The sequence below is a fragment of the Amyelois transitella genome, chromosome 25 (genome assembly GCF_032362555.1).
Source record: "Amyelois transitella isolate CPQ chromosome 25, ilAmyTran1.1, whole genome shotgun sequence".
Taxonomy (NCBI): domain Eukaryota; kingdom Metazoa; phylum Arthropoda; class Insecta; order Lepidoptera; family Pyralidae; genus Amyelois; species Amyelois transitella.
Genome location: NC_083528.1, coordinates 126972 through 153298, shown reverse-complemented (window position 1 = coordinate 153298; position 26327 = coordinate 126972). Strand labels below are relative to the sequence as shown.

Here is a 26327-nt window from a genome sequence, read left to right as displayed (position 1 = left end):
CGCCATGATTATAATTTGCCAACTTCATGCCATATTAATAATGTACATATGTATGTTACTCACCTTATGTGTTGTTCAGCAAGTTAGCGGACCATAAAATAAATAAATAAAAAAACCTAAACGGCCTCATCAAAACCCAAAATGGATAATTCTGACAAATAAATTGTCAGGCGGTAAAATTAAAGTTTTCAAAAGTACATTCTACTCAGTCCCAACCCAACCCAAGTCAAGAGTCAGCGCTAGGGTTACCACACGTCCGAATAAGGTCATAGTAACACTAAAAGAATTATCGCGGACAAAGCGGTATTTACCAAGTCATTTCACCTTGACCGTGGGATTAAAATCAGAATAGAAATAACTTTTGTAAAAGAAAACGGTCGATTAGTTTAACCTTCTCCAAAGTGTAACAAACACTTCCTGAAAACCGCATCAAAATCGGTTAAGCGAAACGCGAGATAATCGAGGTCAAACAAATTTACAAATAGGTAAAACTGAGAACCATCTTTTTAAGACAGGTTGATATGCAATGTTATCATCAATAGTCATATCACTTATTTATAAATAAAATATCGGTTGACTTTCAAGTTTGAGAATTTAAAAACTAATTCTCGCAGTAATTCCAAAAAGTCTTTCTTAGCAGACGTCTCCCAGTTACAATTTACCTTCCAATCAAAATTATTTTTTATTGGCTCATTATTTTGAGATTTCATGATAAGTGCGCGAGTGAATAAGTGTTTTTGGTTTTTATTGTTAAATGAAGTCCTGTTTCAACGTCAAATCATGGACGTAGTAGTCAAAGGTCACAGGTCAATGTCTAACGTTGCCGTCTGGCCGTGCGCGTTAGTACCAACACTTTTCTAGTAAATATTGATGAATGCGCTTCAAGGCGCGCGTAAAGGTCGGTATTGGGCTCGCGAATCCCAAGGGCATGTAATGGCGACTGTTTGTATGCAAACGCAGTCTCGTTGTTATGTAAAGCATGGACTTTAATAGGCATGAGAAAAGTATGGAAAAGCGATATTAAATATTTTGGTGACGTGTGGTTACCGGCTCTTTTAAAGAATAGGATCACTTCATCTGTTACCTATGGTTGTGCATAGTTCTACTTGTATCACGTAAAAACTATAGCATCGTTTGAATGCGGTGTTCTCAGATGTGTTAGGCTTGGTTTAAATTAAATCCAAGTATACAAAAATTTTTTGCCAAAGGGTCAGCTTTTATTACTTTTACGGCGAACGAAGTCGCGAATTTTTTTTATTTTTTTATGGGACATTTTAACATCACTTAATAATTGCCACATCTTTTGGTTACACAGCATTATTGGTTGACGTTAAAAAATTTGTACTTCAAACTAAGTTAACTGCTGCTTCCATAGCGTCAGTGCAGAAGCGGTAACAAACTGCACTGCAGGATAGTAGCATATAATTAACATAGCTAGTCTAAAATAAAACAAATTTTCAAACAAGAAATACAAGTACACACGACAGTTTCTAAGCAAAGAAAGGTTTTTCATTTAGACACAAAAATACATTTATTTTAATTTCAAAAGTATTTTATGAATGAAACGTCATGAATTTATGGTTTGTTTACATTCGGGGTTCAGTCAATGAGCCTCACGTAATCTGTAGTAAAATATAAAGTATAAATATGTTGACACAGTGTTATTAAATTAAAATATTGATTTAAATGTTATATTTATGTTGGTGATAAGCATAAAATGTGATTCTAACAAAACAATGAGAGTGTAGAAAAACAGCTTGAATGTATAATGATGTAGATTATATGAAATCAATAACTATAGATATGTGTAATTAATCATATTAAAGGATCTTTCTCCATAATCAAAAGAAAAGTTGTTTAACTTCAAAAATATCTATTTAGGAAAAATTATTCGAATTAATGCATTCAATGATAAACACAGAGATCTACAGCTGAGTGAAAACAAATGATTTGCATTTTAAATAACATAATGCAGTCTTATTTCTGTACATACAGTGGTTTGTGTCCGGCTGCATATTTATAGGACAGGGATTTCTTTGATAGTATCATTAAATCAATAAAATATATACATTTCAATATGTTTATGATTTAGATAACAATAAGTGTGAATGGTAGGCAGAGTAATGCCAACAGAAAGTAAATAATGTGATGAAGCCGAATTTCTTTATAATAAGTAGTCTGTACACCCACCCTGTGGTGGCTTTATAATAGGACCACCCCAACACTTTATAATAGGTCCACTCAGTCTCTTACACATGGATGTCTTAAAACATGACTAAGGGTAAGGCTAATAAACTTAGGATTTAACTTTTGGGGGATATGGGCTAGCGACCTGTCACAATTTGAATTTCAATACCATCATCAAGCCTGTGATTATATATGTATGTAGATAAATAAGTAAATATTTATCATTCATTTTTAATTAGGTAAAGCTATTAATACTCTAAATTGATGTCATCTCATTATTGAGTATTGTCAGTTACAAATTCAGCTGATGAGATTAAAGCAGTCTGAGTTAGACATTTTGGAAAAAATATTTATGACTTGAACTGTGCCTGTAATGCTTCCATAGTTGCTCATGTTATAAATGGGAAAATGACTTTATTATACATTCAAGTCAACTTCTGGCTCAGCAGACCCAGTCAGGGATAAACTATTTGAAGAGTTGTAATCAATTGACAAAACCATCCGCATCAGAACAAAAATAGTTGCACACGCATTGCACAAATCAAAATCATAGTTTTCTATCTGGCTTTAGTCCCGGTTGCATCCTCACCACTCTGGACAGGGGCCCGGGGTATGCCTTTGACCATGGATCCTGGATTAGGTTAGGATTTTCAGTCAAGTATTACACGAAGCAACTTCCATCTGACCTCCACAACCTTTGCAAGTAAACCTTACCTGTACTGGATCGATCATGATTACACATCCAGTTGCCTTAATGTGCAGGTTTAGGATTTTTCCCTCACCATAAGAGCATCGTTTAGTATTTTAACTAAGGTTCACAACTTCTAAAATAGGCATTAGTACATGGCTGAGGTGGAATCGAACTTGTGCATTTCTTCACATCACCGACAATCATAAATCAAAATCATAGTATACTTTTGTAAATAGATGAACATATAACAATGTCAAATTATACCAGACTTATATTACACAAGAGGTATTTTGATACTACAAGGAAACTGTCCATTATTAGTGCATCAAGTTAATCTAATTGCGCAAAACCTATAAACACTCCCTAAGAAGTTGTAACCATATAATTGATATAGAAAAAAACATTGTGTTGTGAAAAGCAGTATGTTGGATATGTTGCCAGTGGAAGAATGGAGTCTTCCCTGATTTGGAAGAGGTGTGATAATATGCTGTGCTGAATATAAACCAGTTATAAACCAAAACTGAGGGTGTTGGTCTAATAGCTGCATAAGAGAACTGAGATATAATATATCACTGTAATGCACTGTTTCATATCTGTTGTGAAATATTTTTATGTAAAACCTATTTATATAATTTAAACTGTTTCTTTTTTAGTATGTCACTAACTTCAAATAAAATTACCCATTCGAGGAGTTTGCATCATTTTATAATAAGAACCGATGTTATTTCATCTGGTCAATACAGTCTGCCTTTTCAAAAGAATACCTGTACACATCTACCTCTAACAAATTAAGCACTGTCACATACATGTTCACAATGTGGTTAACAAGGTACAGTGACATCAGTACAGGGTAGAAGCATCCACCACAAACAATATGCACCTCTATAATATACGGGTGTATTTCATATGTGGGACCCACTGTACACACAGATTTTCTTTGGCAATGTAGTATTAAGTCATGGACCACACTGGTTTGCGTGTGGTCAATACTTTGTTGGGGTCAAGCAGTAACTTCATGATTTACGAACACAAACTAAGTAAGATATCCCTGGTAACTTGACTTTGCGAGGATTTTAAGAACAAAGGCAATACAAAAATTGCACCAAGTCTTAAACTTGGGATTCTACTTTAAAGTATGTAATTACGTCCTTATCCCTTACAGAGTAGAAAGAGCAAAATGTGTAGACAAGGCTGTAAGGTCACATTCAGATGTATGGCTTAATGATGGAATTTTGGCTAATAGGCTGACAAGCTGGAATATCAATTTTATCATCAAGCCAACAACTAAACATGATCACTTGTGACTATTGGCTCTGTTTACCCAATAATACACACAAATGTGTATGTAAATCCATATAATGCTATTACACAACACATTTTCTTATTAGATTTGTTTTTATTGAGGTTATAAGTATTTGGAGTAATATCCAATGATTAAGTTTAGATCATGGCACTCAAATAAACGGATAGATTTCTGAGGTATCACTGTTGTAAATTGTAAAGAACATTCGGCTTTGTAATTTTAAAGCAGTTAACTAGATTAGTATTCTTACTACACATAATAAAGGGACATGTTCAATAGTTTTTGTGATTAGTTTGTGTTTCATACTTGTGCAAGGTAAAATTTTGTTAGCAAATTCTGGTATTCTTAACTTTAAGTTGCCAATGTACTTGCTCTTTTGATGAAAGAGTAAAACATGGTTATTGCCAGATGAAACCATGTGTTCAAACTTGTTGGTAAACCAAGTGTTAATTGAGTACCACAGACCTGATCATGAGGACGGCAGTGTTCTCATGGACCGCAGGCAAGCCGGCCTCCAGGCCGTGTCCTATTCACACTCACACCACATAAAATCACTCAATTGAAATGGTTCAATATGCTATCAACTTGGAATTGGTTTTTAATCACGGCTCGGAGCACACACACCATCCTGCACCACCGGCACTCAACTAAACACTCAACACTAATCTACAATCCTCCAACTTTATTTGCACTGGTCTGTCAATGAACTAGCTTGCAAGATAAATTCTCAACTCACAATCACTAACTAACCTCAAAAAGGGCACTGAAAAATCAATTGACATTCACATATGTTTTGATTACCATTATTTACTATATGTTACTTACTATTACAGACAACTAAACATATGAAATCTCACAAAGATATAGGGCCTATGACGCGAAAAGGTGGCAATATGGATTTGTGGGCAAAATGCTTTGTTTGAGTAGGTAGGTACTTGCAGCCTTGCACATAGCTATAGATAGGTAGGCGCGTATGTTAGGTATGTGTAGTGCACATATATGCACCTAGCCATAACTCACTCGGGCGTTTCGTGAGCGCCACGGCGAGCCCGAGGACGGGCCGCGCGCCTCTCGCGCCGCCCCGAGACAAAGGGCAGCGCGACAGGTTTCGTGCGGCCCGCAAAAACTGTAAACACGATTCTGATTTATGACCCGGCCGTCCGAGCAAGTCATTCATACACACGAGTGGAACCGGGCATGAGCCAGGCGCAGGCAGTCACGCTCGACCGCCGCGCTGCCAGATCACTATCGGCGGCGCCCTGCCCGCGCTCCGTCGCCGTGTCCTCGCAGGCTCACGCTCGCGCGGACGATGCGACCGTTTTGAAATGGCGCAACGCGAGGCCGTGACGCCGTGCGAGAGAATGTCCGCTCTGCGAGCGAGAACCGAGCGCGGACGGGACGTTTCGCAACATCGGATGGGCTCACGGAGACCGAAATAATCCACGACGTAAGACCGCGGGCGAGGCGCCGCCGCGGGAAGCGGGTGCAGACGGGACTGATACTCACGGCCTGGCCGCTCGCAGCGGGTCAGCAGCGCCGGCGTCCATGGCGCGCCCAGGCCCTGGCCGCGGCCGGGCTCCGGGCCGTCGGCCGAGCGACGCAACACTCTCTCCGATCTCACTCAAAACGCGACGTGAAACACCGTCGCACCATTTCGACGACACTGCACATCAACCACGGCGGTTTTAAACGCGTATAAACACTTCGCGAACGGTGTTTTGTTACATCGGTTGACTTTTCTTTGAAAAATCAATATACATTTTCCCAGAGTTTAGAGATACGGACGAGTCGATGTCCAGCGCAGGTTAGGTGCGTGAAGTTTGCAAGCTTTTTTAGCGCACCGGTGTTACCAACATTTTTTTGCCCATTTTTTGTTTTGGGTGTTGTGATTTTTTTTTAGTGATTTGTGATGCACTTCGCACTAGTCTATGCCACGTTAGGTCTTTCATAATACTCCTTGAACAGAGAGCTCACTAGCGCCAAAGTTTAAGTTTACTACATACATATTATTTAGATTTGATGATAATTTTTGGATATACCTAGTTGAATTATAAATGATAATAAAATATGTATTTAATATATTTTATTTCTGGATCTTCATATTCTTTAATGTTATATCGTTAAAGCAGAGGAAGGTTAAAACTCAATAAAACTACTTATTATAAAAAAAGTGAGTTTACTTTATTAAGACAAACATATTTTCATAAATTATCCCAATTATATATATTTGAAAATAGGTAGATATCGCCTCGTCTGTGATGAATGTGCAGTTCAGGATTAAGTTGGAGGAGTTGAATCTCACTTTAAACAAAAAAAGTGAAGAGATCACACCTCCACTTAATCCTTCACGCTAACAGCATTTTGATCTTTACTGGACTCCTCTTTGATTCTTGTCTCATTTGATGTCGTGAAGTGACTCTTCGTATGAGCTGGAAAGATAGATCTGGCAGCAGTGTAAAACTGTCAAGATCCCCTGTCCAACTCAGACGTACAGCCTAACTAACCGACTTTCAGAATCCTGGAAAGAAAAAGAAAATAAGTTATTATGTGAATATCTGCTAGGTTTTATACAGTGTGACTGCTGAAGCGTACACACTTCATATGGAGTCGCACACTGCGCTATCACCACTAAAAGGTGCGGCTAACGTTCTCTGATAAGAGCACCGCTTTTCCCTGTCGCGTCAACGGTTCTACATAACTCTCAAACGAATATTACTCACTGATCTATATTGTAACAGAGGATAAATTTAGTACTTAATTATAATGTTCTGCTACTGGAATCATGTGGTGGCGGAAAACACATGTGACATGCAATGAGATACCATATGCTGTTACGTAATCACTTTGTTTTTGGTTAAAAATAGAATTATTTTAATTCATTATCATAAATTGAACTTTTAAGCTTTATAAATTCAATAAAAATATAAATGCAACGTCAGCATTTATTTGAATAGGTAATGCTAATGTCTAATTTGAAAGTTTAAGATACCTATTATAACTGTTAATGAAACGATACAATTACCGGCACAGGGATCAGCTAGTTACCGTGAAGGCGATGAGGCCATCTCCTGGGCCCTGGACAGAAACACTCATCACGCTGGGTTCCACACCACAGTCAATTGGATTCACACACTTCGATAGAGACCCGATCGATCGATCAGCTCATATTTATACTTTCGATCATATCTCTAGATATGATATCGGGGAACTGCCACGAGGTACGAATGTCCACCATGATAAAGATAAGATTCGCTTGTACAGGATATCGATTGGTTCCCGTAGGTTTTATCGGCTTCGCAAACACTCCAGTCCACCAATCGGCAAGGTATCGGCGATAAGGTGTCGGTGACGGTGTCTATCGAGCGATGCAGCCCAAAGCCCGCACCCGAGGAGGCTCGGGCTCCACAGCCGTGCGTGGCCGCTGCCATCACTCCGTTATCTGCAGCGAGAGCACCACAATCATATTGTTTACAATGGAGATATACCTTAATGACATTATATCTAGGTAACAGATAATGACAATTTTCATAACTTACGTAATCTAACGCATTACCAGCCAATTTTGAAAAAAAATATATTTAAGCTAGCATTGCCATGCTAGATAGGCATGGCAATGCTAGCTTGTATATTTTTTGATTAAGATTAATCATTCTCATGATAACGATTACAATTACTAACCTTATGTAAGTAATTTATTTTGTTTCAAATATTAAAATAATTTATTTTATGTTAATTAATTTGGGTAGCTTTATATTGCTTTAGTAAGTAATATTTAATTGAGAAAATAGTTACAAGTATTATACTCTTGGAGGGACGTGATACGTGGAACAATTTCGACATGATACTTAGATAAGGTGACAAAGACGCATATCAAACGGTGTCATTTGATAAGGCACGAGGTGTGTGTTTTCTGGAACACTTATAGACAGGTGTAAAACATTTACTTGTACTCATAGATATGGAAATTTTATCAAAAGCATAAGATTTTAACATAATATTTTAACATTTTTAACCTTCATCTTCATAACTTCATAATAATACCGATCATTTGGCATAGGCGCTGACAGATATACTTACCTACAAAAATTTTTTTAGCTCTTATTGATTGGGTCAATTCTGTTTTTATGCTGTATGTATTAGTATCGATGTATAACTTCCAATAAAGTTTATGAAGGTTTTCAGAAAGTTGCCTGGAAAATGTACCAACTCTTTCTTCAACTTCTTCTTGGGTAGAAGGTAAATTGTGTTTAGATACCATTACAAGAACTTTAAATTCTACTTACTGGATACTTAATATAATTTATAAAAAAGGAATCTACTAAGACGATCAGAAGATACTAATGTACTACTACTATACCTACGATCATGTCTAAATAAATTTATGTATTATAATTTCCCATTTACCTTAGCTGAAGATAAACCAATAGCTGAACAGGCAGCCTAGTCTTTCTTATTTAAAAAAATCTTATACCTACATAGCGTACTCTACCTATCCTAAAACAAAAAGCCTGTATAAAAAGATCAATTAATGTGAAAGAAGCAATGTAAATATGCGTAGCAAGTGGAAAGGTGTAGTCCCTGCCCTGCCTACCCCTCTGGGAAAGATATAGGAGTCACGATGTTTGTAACTATGTAATTTTAAACACCAAAAGTATAATCACCAAACAAAAACTGTAAATTACTAAAGAATTAAGTATACTTAATTATGATTATCTAAATAATAAACAGAAACTCTTATTTTCATGACAGCAGGCTCACAGAAAAGAAGTTTTACTGGAACGAGAGAAGTCGGTCGCTAGGGGGAGAGGGTGATCGAGGGTGACCGAGGAGGCATCGGCGGCGCCCGGACGCCTCGCGGCCGTGAACCGAAACTTCGGAAACTTCTGCCGTATTGTGTTTACATTGAACTTTGTTATGTGGGTTAAAGTTAAGCCAGAGTTCAACGTATGTGGCGCTCGTTTTACTCGATTGCAAAGTTAACTCTCAAGTTTATGGCATCGATTTTCATCTTATGTTTATCAGATGTTTCAAGGTTGTCGCTATCGATTATGGAGTTTCATGTGTTTTATCTTCTCATATGTAGAATTACATTGTGTGCCACTGGTATCAATCTAAGCAGGCATCGTGGCACTGATAGGTACGGCCATGTCGTATCATACAGGCTCAAGGCAAGTTTTTTAGGTCATAGTATAACGTACACAGTGTATTTCATGACACGTATCTTCAAATAGAGTGTTCTTTTGTTTTCCAGCTATTATTCCTTTTATTTTATTATAATATATATAAATATATTAATATTCCCCATGTTATTTATTTACGTGGTCAAGAAATATTCGAGCTGAAACTCTTAATGTAAGTTGATCGATACATCATCCATATACAAATAGATCAGAGCAGCACAAAGCTTACAATACGTATATTTTGGGCTTTAATATCATATTCCCTTTGCTCTCCAACCTGTAGTCTGTAGTTACAAGCTGACTATATTGGTTAAAATACTTATAGCTAGTGCAATCAAAATCAAATCCAAAATGATTTAGATTAAACGAGTCGCAGAAGTCAACGGATGTTGCTAGGTATTATGTATAGGTATTAGGATTTTAGAGATTTACGTAAGCGAACATTGTACTGAATACATTTCCAAACATAGCAGGAGGAGTACTACCGAAGTATCGTTGAAGACAACAAAAAGGATAATAGTAATATCCACTTTATTTAAGTACTCATTCTCCATAAATTCATAAAGTTATGCCTTTTCTCATAGAAGGAAGCAGAGAGCAAGAGTAATTACTACGATCCTTGCATACCTACTTAAATTTTTTCATGCAAGATGTACTCTTGATGCGATCTTTAAGCTCGAACGAACCCGGTATAGTCTTTCGATTCCGACGTTTCCATTTAATGCTATGTGGTTTTCGGTTGTTTAGATTATGACTACTCCATTTCTTTCTCATGGAGTGATCCTAATCTAATCTTTTATAAATTATAAAAGGTGAGTAAAGACATAAACATAATCTTAATTTGCAAGCTTTATCAGTGAAGAAAAGAATTATAATAACTGCTTGTCTTTCTGTGTAGATTGTAAGAGTCCATCAAAAGAATGGTTAAGAAACTTTTTCATATTTTAAGCTAAAAGTTAGTCTCTCCCTGAATCTCCGTATAATTCATATTACTTAGATCAAATTGCCTGAGTATAAAAAAATTCTCATCATGATTTTTAGCAATCAAAGTAATGTAATTAACTTAGAAAGAGGTAATGCACATGGCCGCAGTAGTATTTGTAAAACACTGACACGATTTTTTTCATTTTGCAGTCTCTACTTATTGATAGAATTATCTCTAGTAATACTTTCATATTTATTGACTTCAGTATTTAGACTGTTTGCATGATACTTTACATTTTACGAAATAATTTTATAAAATTATGTTTCATGATACACTGAAAGAAATAAGAAGAAAGGTAGAAAAATGTATACGTTTTTTTTCTTTCAATATTTTGTCAGTCTGATGAAAGGTCAAGTAAATTATTTCTTTGACTTAAAACCGCCGAGCCAGCATGAAAAGATTTATGAATTTGGAATAGCATGTGAATATTGTACGAGTATCTAGTCTCTGCTCTCACATTTGTTATAATATGTTTGTAATAACAGAATAAGTTCACTGACTTTACAGCAAACTTCAATTTTCCGAAATTGGATCGTGCGTAGGTACCCCTATCACTGATAGCAGCCACACCTGAACCCATTTCTGATATCTGCTGGTTCCTGATAATTTTTCACATGAAATTGCGATAACACGTTGAACCTGTTAACGTAAACCTAAAACAAAATAACTTACTTTTTAATACTATTTTAAAAGCTTTTTCCGGAGAAATTACGCACGTGGGAATTTTATTTAGCGCTGTAAATGCAAATACAAGAAAAAGACATGTAAAGACAAGAATCGTCTCGCGTTTAAGTAGATGCGTATGTTTTTTATACCTATAGTACTTATATAAATAATAATTAAATCTGTATCCCTTGCGACGTAGAAATAAAATAAGATTCAAATAGTGACAGGTCGCCTATGCATAATTCAAGCCAAATTTAGTGACCTTGTAAGAAGTAGCTAGTAGTTTCGGCTTTATTATTTCTATTATATATTATGCTTCTATTTTTTTATATATTTTAATTTATTATTGAAAATCCGTTTAGAAATGTTTAATGGAAGAGTAACAAACACACACACATACGTACGTATGTGTGTCATACACCCTTACCAACTTTCATCATATTGCTGACTCTCAATGTATTATTCATTAGAATACTTATTATTAACTAATAAATTCAAATTAGAATTGAAGTAAACTTTCGGACTCGCTAGGTATTTTGAATATTTTGTCATAGTGTTTTCGTACATTTTTCTTCAGACAACAGACAAAATAAATTAAGTTTCTCCTTGCGTACAGAGTTTTGACTGTACATTGTCTTTCAACTAGTCACTAACGCAACGTAACGCAAGAATATCATTTCATGAATTGATTAGAATCATCAATGATAAAAATATATACACACATGAAATCACACCTTTGTCCCGGAGGGGTAGGCAGAGATATCTTTCTAATTGCTACGATCTCTGCATTATTCCATCTCTTTTTCCAAATTCTTCTCTCTTTTTCATAAGTCTTTTCATGCAAGCTCGGTTGCGTAAACTCTTGACCTGACCTTTTGTCAGATTATTTACTTTATAGGTACGGACGTCGGATTAGTATTACAATTTAAGAAACTGTTTGTTTTTACTTTAAATAATTACTTAAGTGATATAATTGTGTGATGCTAATAAACTTTCATTCATTCATTCATTCTAAATTTAGAAAATCAGGATATTTCATGTTATCTACATATATAATAGAGGACACCTACTGACTGATGACTGACTTATCAATGCACAGTCCAAAAAAACTGATGGGTTAAGAGAAATTTGAAAGTTATCTAGTTAGGTGTAGGATGTTTAGTAGTCGAGCTATTTCCAAGAATTCCCGTGAGAAGGGAAGTTAGGAGGATTTTAATGTGTATGCGGGTAGAGCCACAGGACGTAGGCACTCTAGCGTTTTACATACTTACTATTACTTTTATAACTGTACTTAGTAGGAATAGAAATTTTTGGAAGGTTAATTTTCTTTAATACATAAAATGATGCCACATAATTATTTGTGCAGTTTTATTAGATTGAAAAGAAATGTGTTCGCGTCATTGTTACAATAGTACACACTTTATCTCGTTTTTTAGACTTTATTTGTTGAAGGCGCACGATAATGATAAAGATAAGTACAAGTTGACAGTTTTATCGAACACCTACGCCTGAAAAGAACTTTGCTTCAGGAAGTAATACCATTTTGATTCGGTATATATATGAAAAGTAATTTGTCTCATATTTTCTTTCTACTTTGGTTCGGGATTATACAATTACACTTTTATTTAAGTGCTTTTATTAAAGTATACGAGGTGTGTTCAAAAAGTATCGCGAATTTTGAATTTTCGCGGGTTACGTATATTCGAATTTCGATTTTTTTGTGGCGTTATGTTGGTACTCATGTCTCTCACTTATGCCGACAAGCTCGGCCATTTTGAATGTTCACTTAATTGTTGACAGCTGCTTTGCTTGCACGTGTTTTGGATCGTCTTCGATTTTTACCTATTCAAAAAAATGGATCAAAGAACCTGTATCAAATTTTGTGTGAAAAACGAAATTTAGTGCGCGGATGCATTCCGAATGTTGACTGTGGCATACGGAGAAGCTACCTTAGACCGAAGCAACGTTTATCGGTGGTACAAAATGTTCTCAGAAGGCCGAGAAGATGTGAACGACGAAGAGCGTGCCGGACGCCCGAGCACTTCAACAACAGACGAAAAAATTAATGAAGTGGAGAAAATGGTATTGGCCAATCGTCGAATCACCGTTAGAGAAGTTGCTGAGGACAATAAGGAATATTACCTGCAAGTTATGCGCAATTTGCGCGAAGCAATCCGCCAGAAACGCCCGGATTTGTGGAAGAACAAAAATTGGCTTTTGCACCACGATAACGCCCCTGCTCACACATCGTTGCTTGTGCGCGACTTTTTGGCCAAAAACAACACACTAATGATGCCGCAGCCACCGTATTCTCCAGATCTGGCCCCCTGTGACTTTTTCTTGTTCCCTAAACTGAAGAGGCCCATGAAAGGACGACGTTACGCTACGCTTGACGAGATAAAGACGGCATCGAAGGAGGAGCTGAACAAGATAAAAAAAAATGATTTTTTGAAGTGCTTCGAAGATTGGAAAAACCGTTGGCACAAGTGTATAATATCTCATGGGGATTACTTTGAAGGGGACAAAATAAATATTCATGAATAAATAAATAATTTTTGAAAAAACACAAAATTCGCGATACTTTTTGAACACACCTCGTATATTTCATTGGTTTATTTTTTGGATTATATTAATTATTATTAATATTAATAGAGAGATCAATAAGGAACAATAGACAGCAACTTGTTCCTGCATATTCATTTTTTTAGTCTTTTGTTTATTGATGGAATAAGTTGATGGCTAATTTATTGACCAATGCTATTATGCCTTCGTATTTTTTGTATTACCATATTGATCCATAATTAGAGCCAAATCTTGCTAGTATAGTACTGTTGTGTACATATCACTATAGATAGACTCAATATTTATAAAAGTTTAATAATATAATCCATTCAACCCAAACCACTTGTTAGGCTTTTCAATGTTTTGAATGTCTGCAATTTAACAGAAGTAAGTTAACTTTACAAACATTCTGTTCATTAATCAAAAGTTTGGCGCAGCGTCTCTCCATCTCCGCCCTCGTGTCTGCGTCCACCCACCCTCTATTCGGGTTTTCAGTATTCTACGCTATATATATACATTTCAATACTACATTTAAATTTCGGTCTTCAATAATACTCTTTCATTACAGGGCAACACCGAGACGAAGAAGGTCAAATATTTGACAAATGGCCGAATCATCTGTCACTTCCTCAGATTGGAATAAATATCGTAGGGCTTACAATTTAATCTCATAAATAATGGATGATACTTGTCGCCTGTGTTGTTCGACAAAGTATGTGAATAACAATATATTTGACGAGGAAACCGCATTATATTTAAAAATGGCACTATACCTTCCTATAAAGGTAAAAAGTTAAGTTGATTTTATTATTTTGCTTTTTGTTATTTTAACCTTTTAGATCTCATAAATCTCTATTTCGACAGGTGTTCAAGAATGACCGGCTACCTCAGAAGATATGCGACAAGTGTAGCTGCAAGGTTAACGATATTTATCAGTTTTGTAATGAAACAATTGAAGTTCAAAAAAGGTTGGTAACCATGTCGGTCATCTTAGTAAATAGTAAATAATTTGCGATTTCCATACATAGCATATGCATGCCTTAACCTTTCTTTTTATTAAATAAATATTATAAATCTGTCAGACTCATATTGTGAAGGTTTAACTAACGTAAGAGGTTTCAACTAACCAATCAAAATTTTTTGCATTTCCAGGTTACAATCTATGCTATCAGTAGATTATGAGGTAAAAGAATCTGTTGACATAACTCTAGCAACATCTGTAAGCGGAGTTAGAAATTGTGATCAAGGCACTCAGACAGACAGTGAGCCGTCCAGTTTGTCTGTTTCTGTCAAAGTCAAACAGGAGCCGTTTCCAGATTCACCGGAGCCTGTGAAACAAGAGCTTGCTGTAGAATCAGATAACAATAAGGATTTTAGCACATTAAATGATAATGTCAATGATGACTTCAATGACCACGCCGATATCCCATCAGATAATAGTGATAATATATCTCTGCTTAATCTCAAGAAGAAGAAAAAGAGTAAGAGAGAAGTGAACGGGCAAGTAGAGAAGCGGGGCCGTAAAAAGAAGCCTAAGTTGAATGACTGGAATGTACTTATAAGTGAATTGCCAGAGGGCGCTGAATTTGGTGTGGAAAATAATAAAGGTGGGTTACAGATTTTTTGATCCTGAATAAATATGTATTATCATACATTCATTGCCCACCTGAGGAATTGAACTTAAGTTTTTGTTTTTGAGAATTGAACCTTTATTCCAAGACAAGAACTTTCCACTGCACACAGAGGACAAGTATTTTCTTGGCATTCTTAGCTAAAAGATCATTAATGTGCATTACAGTAATCTCTGGTACTGTACTATTAAAACAACTTTCCTAACTTAAGTTTCAGGTAAAGACATAGAAGTGAAGCGTGAGCATCTAGAAGATTTGCTGGAGCCTCCGGAGGTGAAGAAGGAGCCGGAGGACGTGTTCCAGTGCTGCATCTGTTTCCTGCAACTGTGCAGCCGCTCCGACATGCTGCAGCACTATAAGTGAAGTATAATCTTCTGGCTAACAAAATGTGCACTTTCAGCTAGTGCAGGTTTTACTATAATCTAATATAATTAAAGTTCCTTTACAAAACTTGGGTTCTTTTACAAGTAGTTGTTTTGTGTAAAAGCTTGAATTTACCTCTTGATATTGTTGATTTTGAAACGTCCCATAATAATGAAAAACATGTGGTGTGCCTTGCAGACAACACGCGGTAAGCGCGGACGCGAGCGCCGCGCCGCCGCCCGCGCCGCCCGCGCAAGGGCCGCTGCGCTGCGTGCGCTGCGGGAAGGTAATTGTGCTGAATTGTAGGAGTAATGCCTACAATTCATTATGTTAAGTAGTCAACATTAAACGACCTTACCAGAAACTACTTATTTGTCTTGAAAAATACATTTTGAAATTTTTTATACTTAGCTATGTGAAGAAAGAGTAAAATGAAATAAGCAGAAATATAAATACTTAATTTATAAGACTTTATTGAGAGGAGCCCGGGTGCATCTTTTACCATAGTGTATTTTTATACTAACGCGACTCCTGTCAGGCTTTCACAAGCTTTGTAGATTTCAGGGAACCTAAAATCAAACCATTAATTTTATTGACAGTCTCGAAAAGACAGAAAGGCAACATTCATCTGCATGGCTCAACGACGGAATTGAGATTGAAATATTGTCAGGGTGCTAGCCCGCCGGCCAGAAGTAGGGTCCCGAGCGTAGAGCCCGCAGTGTGTGACAGTGTGGTGGCGGCAGGTGCTGCAGAGCGGCGAGTGGGCGGCGCACTGGGCGCGCCACTGGGAGCGCGACCGGCGCCCGCTGCGCTGCGCGCTGTGCGAGAAGACGTTCCGCGACGCGCACCAGATCCTCAAGCACGGTCGGTGGGGCGCTCCACGCGCTTATACTCACTCTATTGTCTTATTGTATCACTCTTAGGCAACTCAGTACGTAGTACAAGTTCTATTGTCCAATGAATTACTTTTGTTCAATTCGTTATGTTGTTTATACCTACCTCACTCTAATTTCGAATTAATGTCATTTGATAAATTTGAATTATTACGAGGTCTATTCGAAATCCTAAAGCCGTGAATGATCTCCCGCTCAATGAAACCAATACTCTTTTTTTCGGGCAAATAGGAGCGAAAATTATTTCTTGAGTGTATGTACTGATGTGAAAATTGCGTGTACTGATAAAGTTTGTAACGAAAGTACATAGGAAACTAAAATACAATATTTCTGTTGATAGTGTTGATACGCAGTGCATCCAGTCATTTTCAAGATATATTAAAAAACTCCAATACAATTTCGTAGTGAATAAAGTACACAGTTGCTTTACTTGCAGCAACTAGTTTTGAAATCATTACACATTTTTTAACAAAATATTATCCCAACGAGTACTTTTAAATGGCAGGTTTAACACACAAAGTGGGCGAGGAAGGCGCGGAGCCGGCGCCGCTCTCCAAGCGGTTCATCTGCGACCTGTGTCCGGAAGGGTTCGTGTATATGAGGTGAGTATATAAACAATATTAATTTTTTTGACATGAAAAGTATTTTTTTTATTCATTTTTTAGTGCAACGTATTACGCACATTCGCGGCCTCAGCTGTAGTATATATATATATATCGCGGGCCCGCAGACACCTGCTGTCGCACCGGCTGCGCAGCCACCCCGAGGCGGCCGCACATTCGCGACCTCAGCTGTAGTATATATATATATCGCGGGCCCGCAGACACCTGCTGTCGCACCGGCTGCGCAGCCACCCCGAGGCGGCCGCACATTCGCGACCTCAGCTGTAGTATATATATATATCGCGGGCCCGCAGACACCTGCTGTCGCACCGGCTGCGCAGCCACCCCGAGGCGGCCGCACATTCGCGACCTCAGCTGTAGTATATATATATATCGCGGGCCCGCAGACACCTGCTGTCGCACCGGCTGCGCAGCCACCCCGAGGCGGCCGCACATTCGCGACCTCAGCTGTAGTATATATATATATCGCGGGCCCGCAGACACCTGCTGTCGCACCGGCTGCGCAGCCACCCCGAGGCGGCCGCACATTCGCGACCTCAGCTGTAGTATATATATATATCGCGGGCCCGCAGACACCTGCTGTCGCACCGGCTGCGCAGCCACCCCGAGGCGGCCGCACATTCGCGACCTCAGCTGTAGCATATATATATATCGCGGGCCCGCAGACACCTGCTGTCGCACCGGCTGCGCAGCCACCCCGAGGCGGCCGCACATTCGCGACCTCAGCTGTAGTATATATATATATCGCGGGCCCGCAGACACCTGCTGTCGCACCGGCTGCGCAGCCACCCCGAGGCGGCCGCACATTCGCGACCTCAGCTGTAGTATATATATATATCGCGGGCCCGCAGACACCTGCTGTCGCACCGGCTGCGCAGCCACCCCGAGGCGGCCGCACATTCGCGACCTCAGCTGTAGCATATATATATATCGCGGGCCCGCAGACACCTGCTGTCGCACCGGCTGCGCAGCCACCCCGAGGCGGCCGCACATTCGCGACCTCAGCTGTAGTATATATAGATATCGCGGGCCCGCAGACACCTGCTGTCGCACCGGCTGCGCAGCCACCCCGAGGCGGCCGCACATTCGCGACCTCAGCTGTAGTATATATATATATCGCGGGCCCGCAGACACCTGCTGTCGCACCGGCTGCGCAGCCACCCCGAGGCGGCCGCACATTCGCGACCTCAGCTGTAGTATATATAGATATCGCGGGCCCGCAGACACCTGCTGTCGCACCGGCTGCGCAGCCACCCCGAGGCGGCCGCACATTCGCGACCTCAGCTGTAGTATATATAGATATCGCGGGCCCGCAGACACCTGCTGTCGCACCGGCTGCGCAGCCACCCCGAGGCGGCCGCACATTCGCGACCTCAGCTGTAGTATATATAGATATCGCGGGCCCGCAGACACCTGCTGTCGCACCGGCTGCGCAGCCACCCCGAGGCGGCCGCACATTCGCGACCTCAGCTGTAGTATATATAGATATCGCGGGCCCGCAGACACCTGCTGTCGCACCGGCTGCGCAGCCACCCCGAGGCGGCCGCACATTCGCGACCTCAGCTGTAGTATATATAGATATCGCGGGCCCGCAGACACCTGCTGTCGCACCGGCTGCGCAGCCACCCCGAGGCGGCCGCACATTCGCGACCTCAGCTGTAGTATATATAGATATCGCGGGCCCGCAGACACCTGCTGTCGCACCGGCTGCGCAGCCACCCCGAGGCGGCCGCACATTCGCGACCTCAGCTGTAGTATATATAGATATCGCGGGCCCGCAGACACCTGCTGTCGCACCGGCTGCGCAGCCACCCCGAGGCGGCCGCACATTCGCGACCTCAGCTGTAGTATATATAGATATCGCGGGCCCGCAGACACCTGCTGTCGCACCGGCTGCGCAGCCACCCCGAGGCGGCCGCACATTCGCGACCTCAGCTGTAGTATATATAGATATCGCGGGCCCGCAGACACCTGCTGTCGCACCGGCTGCGCAGCCACCCCGAGGCGGCCGCACATTCGCGACCTCAGCTGTAGTATATATATATATCGCGGGCCCGCAGACACCTGCTGTCGCACCGGCTGCGCAGCCACCCCGAGGCGGCCGCACATTCGCGACCTCAGCTGTAGTATATATAGATATCGCGGGCCCGCAGACACCTGCTGTCGCACCGGCTGCGCAGCCACCCCGAGGCGGCCGCACATTCGCGACCTCAGCTGTAGTATATATATATATCGCGGGCCCGCAGACACCTGCTGTCGCACCGGCTGCGCAGCCACCCCGAGGCGGCCGCACATTCGCGACCTCAGCTGTAGTATATATAGATATCGCGGGCCCGCAGACACCTGCTGTCGCACCGGCTGCGCAGCCACCCCGAGGCGGCCGCACATTCGCGACCTCAGCTGTAGTATATATATATATCGCGGGCCCGCAGACACCTGCTGTCGCACCGGCTGCGCAGCCACCCCGAGGCGGCCGCACATTCGCGACCTCAGCTGTAGTATATATATATATCGCGGGCCCGCAGACACCTGCTGTCGCACCGGCTGCGCAGCCACCCCGAGGCGGCCGCACATTCGCGACCTCAGCTGTAGTATATATAGATATCGCGGGCCCGCAGACACCTGCTGTCGCACCGGCTGCGCAGCCACCCCGAGGCGGCCGCACATTCGCGACCTCAGCTGTAGTATATATATATATCGCGGGCCCGCAGACACCTGCTGTCGCACCGGCTGCGCAGCCACCCCGAGGCGGCCGCACATTCGCGACCTCAGCTGTAGTATATATAGATATCGCGGGCCCGCAGACACCTGCTGTCGCACCGGCTGCGCAGCCACCCCGAGGCGGCCGCACATTCGCGACCTCAGCTGTAGTATATATAGATATCGCGGGCCCGCAGACACCTGCTGTCGCACCGGCTGCGCAGCCACCCCGAGGCGGCCGCACATTCGCGACCTCAGCTGTAGTATATATAGATATCGCGGGCCCGCAGACACCTGCTGTCGCACCGGCTGCGCAGCCACCCCGAGGCGGCCGCACATTCGCGACCTCAGCTGTAGTATATATAGATATCGCGGGCCCGCAGACACCTGCTGTCGCACCGGCTGCGCAGCCACCCCGAGGCGGCCGCACATTCGCGACCTCAGCTGTAGTATATATAGATATCGCGGGCCCGCAGACACCTGCTGTCGCACCGGCTGCGCAGCCACCCCGAGGCGGCCGCACATTCGCGACCTCAGCTGTAGTATATATATATATCGCGGGCCCGCAGACACCTGCTGTCGCACCGGCTGCGCAGCCACCCCGAGGCGGCCGCACATTCGCGACCTCAGCTGTAGTATATATAGATATCGCGGGCCCGCAGACACCTGCTGTCGCACCGGCTGCGCAGCCACCCCGAGGCGGCCGCACATTCGCGACCTCAGCTGTAGTATATATAGATATCGCGGGCCCGCAGACACCTGCTGTCGCACCGGCTGCGCAGCCACCCCGAGGCGGCCGCACATTCGCGACCTCAGCTGTAGTATATATAGATATCGCGGGCCCGCAGACACCTGCTGTCGCACCGGCTGCGCAGCCACCCCGAGGCGGCCGCACATTCGCGACCTCAGCTGTAGTATATATAGATATCGCGGGCCCGCAGACACCTGCTGTCGCACCGGCTGCGCAGCCACCCCGAGGCGGCCGCACATTCGCGACCTCAGCTGTAGTATATATAGATATCGCGGGCCCGCAGACACCTGCTGTCGCACCGGCTGCGCAGCCACCCCGAGGCGGCCGCACATTCGCGACCTCAGCTGTAGTATATATAGATATCGCGGGCCCGCAGACACCTGCTGTCGCACCGGCTGCGCAGCCACCCCGAGGCGGCGGCGCGCGCGCTGGCGCTGCGCTGCGCCGAGTGCGGGCGCACGTTCGCGCACCTCAACTCGCTGCGCCGCCACCTGCGCGCGCACTCCGGGGAGCGCAACTTCCTCTGCAACGTGTGCGGGAAGGCGCTGTCCTCGAGGGAGCACCTGAAGTTCCACATCAGGATACACACGGGGTACAAGCCCAACGTTTGCAAGTGAGGACTGCTAACTTTCACTATCAATCAAATATTATTTAAAACACATTATTTTATAAAAAAGTATTTCACACATTCATTCCACTTCACTGATTGTGTTACCTGGAAGATTTCGCTTTTAGTGATAAGGTCACCTTTTGCTTCTATTTTTAATATACATATTTGATGTTACTAATATAAAATAAAATAATACAACATTAATCCGGAATGATGCAACACGATAACATATTCTTTTAATTCATTGGTAACTTGCTACATTTTTAGTCGCTCGGAACGAAATAACATTCAAGTTTTGAAACTAACACAAATAACAGTCAAATTTAACAAAATATAAAGTATCCTACTTCCCCGTACCTATTCCAGGACATGCGGTAAAGGTTTCGTGAAGAAATGCAACTTGACTCTACACGAGCGAGTGCACTCCGGGGAGAAGCCGCACGTGTGCTCGCACTGCGGCAAGGCGTTCAGCCAGAGGTCCACGCTCGTCATACACGAACGGTAACTATACTCTCAGCCACGTGCCAGTGAACCTGACTCTGTCCGGAGAGAAGCCTCGCTGAATTTGTCTTTGATGAATTTTCTGAAAATAAAGTTCTAATCAGATTTTGCTTAAAAATATTATTGAAATGAACAATAATTCCTTTATTATCCATTAGTTGTTAAAACTTTTTTTGTAAAATTGTTAATATTTGTCGGTAGTTACCACAGCGGGGCGCGGCCCTACGTGTGTGCTCTGTGCGGGCGCGGGTTCGTGGCCAAGGGACTGCTCTCCATGCATCTCAAGAGCACGTGCATCTAGCGGCACACGGCACTGTGTGACGCAGGAACAGTGAGTAGTGGGACTGCTCTCCATGCATCTCAAGAGCACGTGCATCTAGCGGCACACGGCACTGTGTGACGCAGGAACAGTGAGTAGTGGGACTGCTCTCCATGCATCTCAAGAGCACGTGCATCTAGCGGCACACGGCACTGTGTGACGCAGGAACAGTGAGTAGTGGGACTGCTCTCCATGCATCTCAAGAGCACGTGCATCTAGCGGCACACGGCACTGTGTGACGCAGGAACAGTGAGTAGTGGGACTGCTCTCCATGCATCTCAAGAGCACGTGCATCTAGCGGCACACGGCACTGTGTGACGCAGGAACAGTGAGTAGTGGGACTGCTCTCCATGCATCTCAAGAGCACGTGCATCTAGCGGCACACGGCACTGTGTGACGCAGGAACAGTGAGTAGTGGGACTGCTCTCCATGCATCTCAAGAGCACGTGCATCTAGCGGCACACGGCACTGTGTGACGCAGGAACAGTGAGTAGTGGGACTGCTCTCCATGCATCTCAAGAGCACGTGCATCTAGCGGCACACGGCACTGTGTGACGCAGGAACAGTGAGTAGTGGGACTGCTCTCCATGCATCTCAAGAGCACGTGCATCTAGCGGCACACGGCACTGTGTGACGCAGGAACAGTGAGTAGTGGGACTGCTCTCCATGCATCTCAAGAGCACGTGCATCTAGCGGCACACGGCACTGTGTGACGCAGGAACAGTGAGTAGTGGGACTGCTCTCCATGCATCTCAAGAGCACGTGCATCTAGCGGCACACGGCACTGTGTGACGCAGGAACAGTGAGTAGTGGGACTGCTCTCCATGCATCTCAAGAGCACGTGCATCTAGCGGCACACGGCACTGTGTGACGCAGGAACAGTGAGTAGTGGGACTGCTCTCCATGCATCTCAAGAGCACGTGCATTTAGCGGCACACATAGCACTGCACCATGATGAGAAAAATAAGTATTCATAAACCCCACAGGTTCTACAGGTCCGCAAGTATTGATTGATTTATATCGTTAATTTCTGGAATTTCGGGAATTTCTTAATGTACCCTCAGACTGCGTAAGGAACCAAAATTCGAATTTCTAAGCTGGCAACTTGTTACTCATAAAAACTGGCGTCTTCTACCAATAGTATGGTCTAAAAATTGTCATTAATATACTATTGTTATACATACAGTACATGCCTAACCCAAAGTGCCATTCATCAAATGTGGCTACACGTATTGTTTTCAAGACTTCTGACCTCTGAATAAGATAAAGTTATTTACCAAAGTGGCACCAGCAACTTGCGTTGTATGTACATTATGAATGAGTGAACTTTAATTTTGTTCCGTGTAGTTTTCGGCACTTTATAATAAGACCACTTTAAATATTTTCCATGTATATCGTATAACGCACACTCAGGGCTTCTCCGCACAGAAGCTTTTACTGGGATTAACCATTAAGACATCATTTTGGATGTCGTAAAAGGTGACTTTGCAGGCGAGTTAGCGGAGGTCAGACGTGGGGTCACAATCTGACTTATCCAGTCCAGGATTATTTTCAAAAAGCGCGCTCCGTATGGCCAGATGATACCCCGATTAAAGCCAGAAGGAATAAGAGGTTCTCAGAACAGAGAAGTTCTAGCAACAGGGAATGTATAAATTTTTAATAAATATGACATGTCCCACTCATCCATTTCGTATATTTTCAATAATTGATGTTTCCATTCGGCTCGGTTCCCCTCCATAGAGCTTATGTCGTAAATAATTGCCATCTTTTAACACCAATTTTTATTTATTTTCCAGGATGGACCCCAAATCAATTAGACTGAACTTCGATGTGATTCATGTAAATATATATATTGTAAGATACAGGATACTTCGTGTAAAAACCTAATTCACCCAATCCATTGTCCATGGTCAAGGACGTACCCCGGGCTCTTCTCCAGAATAGTAATATATACATATAGTAACGTCTATTTCCGTTGCGGGATATACAAAGCCAATAGTCCTAAATGGCAAAACATAGTGAAGAAATCTGCGCACATTTAGACAACTGAATGTGCAGCCGCGATCCTAACTGGTTAGGTTCCTACGTTATCAAAGCTACGTTGTTTAAATCTAATGTTTACATTGTTAAACCAATAAGTAACCATAACATAAGGATGCCCTGATGTCAAAGAATGTAATTTCACTTTTGTGATACAATTAAACTAATATTTGATACTAAACAATAGAAATTTTGCCTCATACAGCAACTGACACTTTTTAGTCTCTCAAATATGTTGTTTTCATTGCACAAAGTAAGTGTAAAATGTATAATTATTGTCTGCCCTAGCGACGTAAATACGCAACATGTTCCTCGTAAATAAGCTTAAGTATCTTTATAGAAATGTACTTTTTCACAATTAACTTTATTAAATCAAATAATTTATTTGTAAAAACTTAAGTGTTTCTTGGAAGTATGCATCTGCTTTCAAAACGAAGATTATTTACCTCAAGACGGTGTCAAACCGTGACCACAGATTTATTTATAGTACTAGTTTATAGAACTGACACCCAACTTCCACTTGCTCAAATACGTCACCCCACACCCTACTGGGTGGTAAGGCACAGGTACAAAATGAGCAAATGTGTAAAAAGCAGCTTTTGGATATCGCAAACAGATTTGCAAACAGAATTTCTTTTCAAGTTTGATAACCAATGATTACATACATACATACATAAAATCACGCCTCTTTCCCGGAAGGGTAGGCAGAGACTACCTCTTTCCACTTGCCACGATCCCTGCATACTTCCTTTGCTTCATCCACATTCATAACTCTCTTCATGCAAGCTCGGCACTTTTGACCTGACCCTTTACCAGGACGTCCTTAATTTGATCAAGATATGTTCGTCTAGGTCTTCCCACCCCGACCTTTCCCTCCACACTCTCCATGTATATCTGCTTAGTCAACCTGTTTTCATTCATCCTCTCCACATGACCGAACCATCTCAACATACCCTTTTCTATTCCTGTAACTACATCTTCTTTCACATCACAACATTCCCTTATCACGCTGTTCCTTATCCGGTCACTCAATTTCACACCTAACATACTTCTTAACGCTCTCATTTCCACTGCATTTATTCTGCTTTCGTGCTTCTTTTGCCATACCCAACATGCCATACACAACATAACAACACACCCATATACAACAACCAATGATTGTTTAAGCGAAATCCAATCTTGAGCTATCTTGAGGTGGGTATTCTCAGGTGTACCTTTTTATTTCTGCCTGGCTCTCAAGACAGTGGGGAGACAAACGAATGGTTCGATACTTTAAAAAAATTACTTGATAATTGAATTACAGAGTGGATTTTTAAGGATTTGATCAACTCTTCATAGAATTGTGAAATGAAAAATATTTTTTACTGTCTCTTCAGCTATTAATTTAAAGTACCAATGTTACGTATAATACGTACGCCGAATTTTAAGTACCAATTTTAATTTTGAGTATTTAATGTTCTATAACTTATGGTAATATTCAAATACCCCTGTTTAAAAATCCTCTCTAGTTTATAGCTGTGATCAATTTATAACGAACAGCTAATATTTGTATAAGGATGATGCGACAAGTGCCTCAACATGTGATATGTTTAGTAGGTAGTTATTAAATTAAAGGGCCTTCGTACTCTTAGTGGCCGGAGTTAGCCTGCAGGAACTGTCGAACCCGTTATGAGTAAAGACGTGCTGCGAAGTACAATAAGAAAGGCAACGAATTAGATGTTGTTTATTTCTTATATTTTGTCATTTAAAGAGATGGATGTGGGAAAATATTTGTTCTTATGTTACGTGGCTATTTTACACCATTATACAAAAATACGTAATACAAAAGTTCGTGATTGATTGAATTCTCTAGAAGAGAGTGAAGGCCTTTACAAAATAGTAATATAAGTACTTAGTTGTATATAATGTCCTGTAAATACAAGTTTGAATGGCTTACGTCCAATACATAAGCTAAATCTTCGTGCGTTTTAATCATACAGAACCTTTAATTTGGCACAGAGCGCACAATCATTGTTATATGTATTAAGAAAATAATGTCAAACAACCTATTTCAAATGAGCTGAAATCGGAAAATAAAATGTCAAATGAAATTGTATTTTTATTGAGTCAGCCCTATCTACTTTTTTTAAGATTATGTTTTGATATGTAACAGTGTTATCCTTTCTCGAATTCTTTCTGAAATCGGAGTGTATGATAAGGATTAAGTATTTTTAAATTAAGGTGATGTCTCTTTCGCAATTAATCCACTTACTTTAAGTCTTCCCCATAGAAATCGAACTTAACGTAACTATAGAAATTATGTGTCGTTTTCTGCTAACAGGC

At 41.5% G+C, this 26327-nt stretch overlaps 2 protein-coding genes across 12 annotated transcripts in view; one reads left to right on the top strand and one right to left on the bottom strand.

The window, feature by feature from the left end:
• LOC106139460 (uncharacterized) overlaps positions 1-7478 on the bottom strand; it is a 59199-nt gene extending 51721 nt beyond the window's left edge. Inside the window, exons 1-2 of the mRNA XM_060951442.1 lie at positions 7204-7478; positions 5688-6699 (exon numbers count right to left, since the gene is read on the bottom strand). Coding sequence (XP_060807425.1) covers positions 5688-5728 — 41 coding nt within the window. The 5' untranslated portion in view covers positions 5729-6699; positions 7204-7478. The remainder of the gene's footprint in view (positions 1-5687; positions 6700-7203) is intronic.
• Positions 7479-7528: 50 nt separating this feature from the next.
• Positions 7529-26089, top strand: LOC106139466 (zinc finger protein 649). Of its 11 annotated transcripts, none has more exons than XM_060951616.1 (13): positions 7529-7686; positions 8934-12578; positions 14143-14359; positions 14439-14542; positions 14727-15181; positions 15423-15564; positions 15767-15854; positions 16312-16432; positions 16967-17063; positions 20912-21148; positions 21512-21646; positions 21848-22846; positions 23762-26089. In XM_060951616.1, exons 3-12 carry the CDS (start codon positions 14252-14254, stop codon positions 21945-21947), a joined length of 1587 nt encoding a protein of 528 aa, XP_060807599.1. In that variant the 5' UTR covers positions 7529-7686; positions 8934-12578; positions 14143-14251; the 3' UTR covers positions 21948-22846; positions 23762-26089. The 11 variants fall into 11 exon arrangements, with proteins under 11 accessions (XP_060807599.1, XP_060807594.1, XP_013196373.2 ...); XM_060951611.1 differs by having other exon boundaries at positions 7531-7686; positions 8934-12563; positions 15417-15564; XM_013340919.2 differs by having other exon boundaries at positions 7531-7686; positions 15417-15564; positions 21848-21977.
• Positions 26090-26327: the final 238 nt, after the last annotated feature.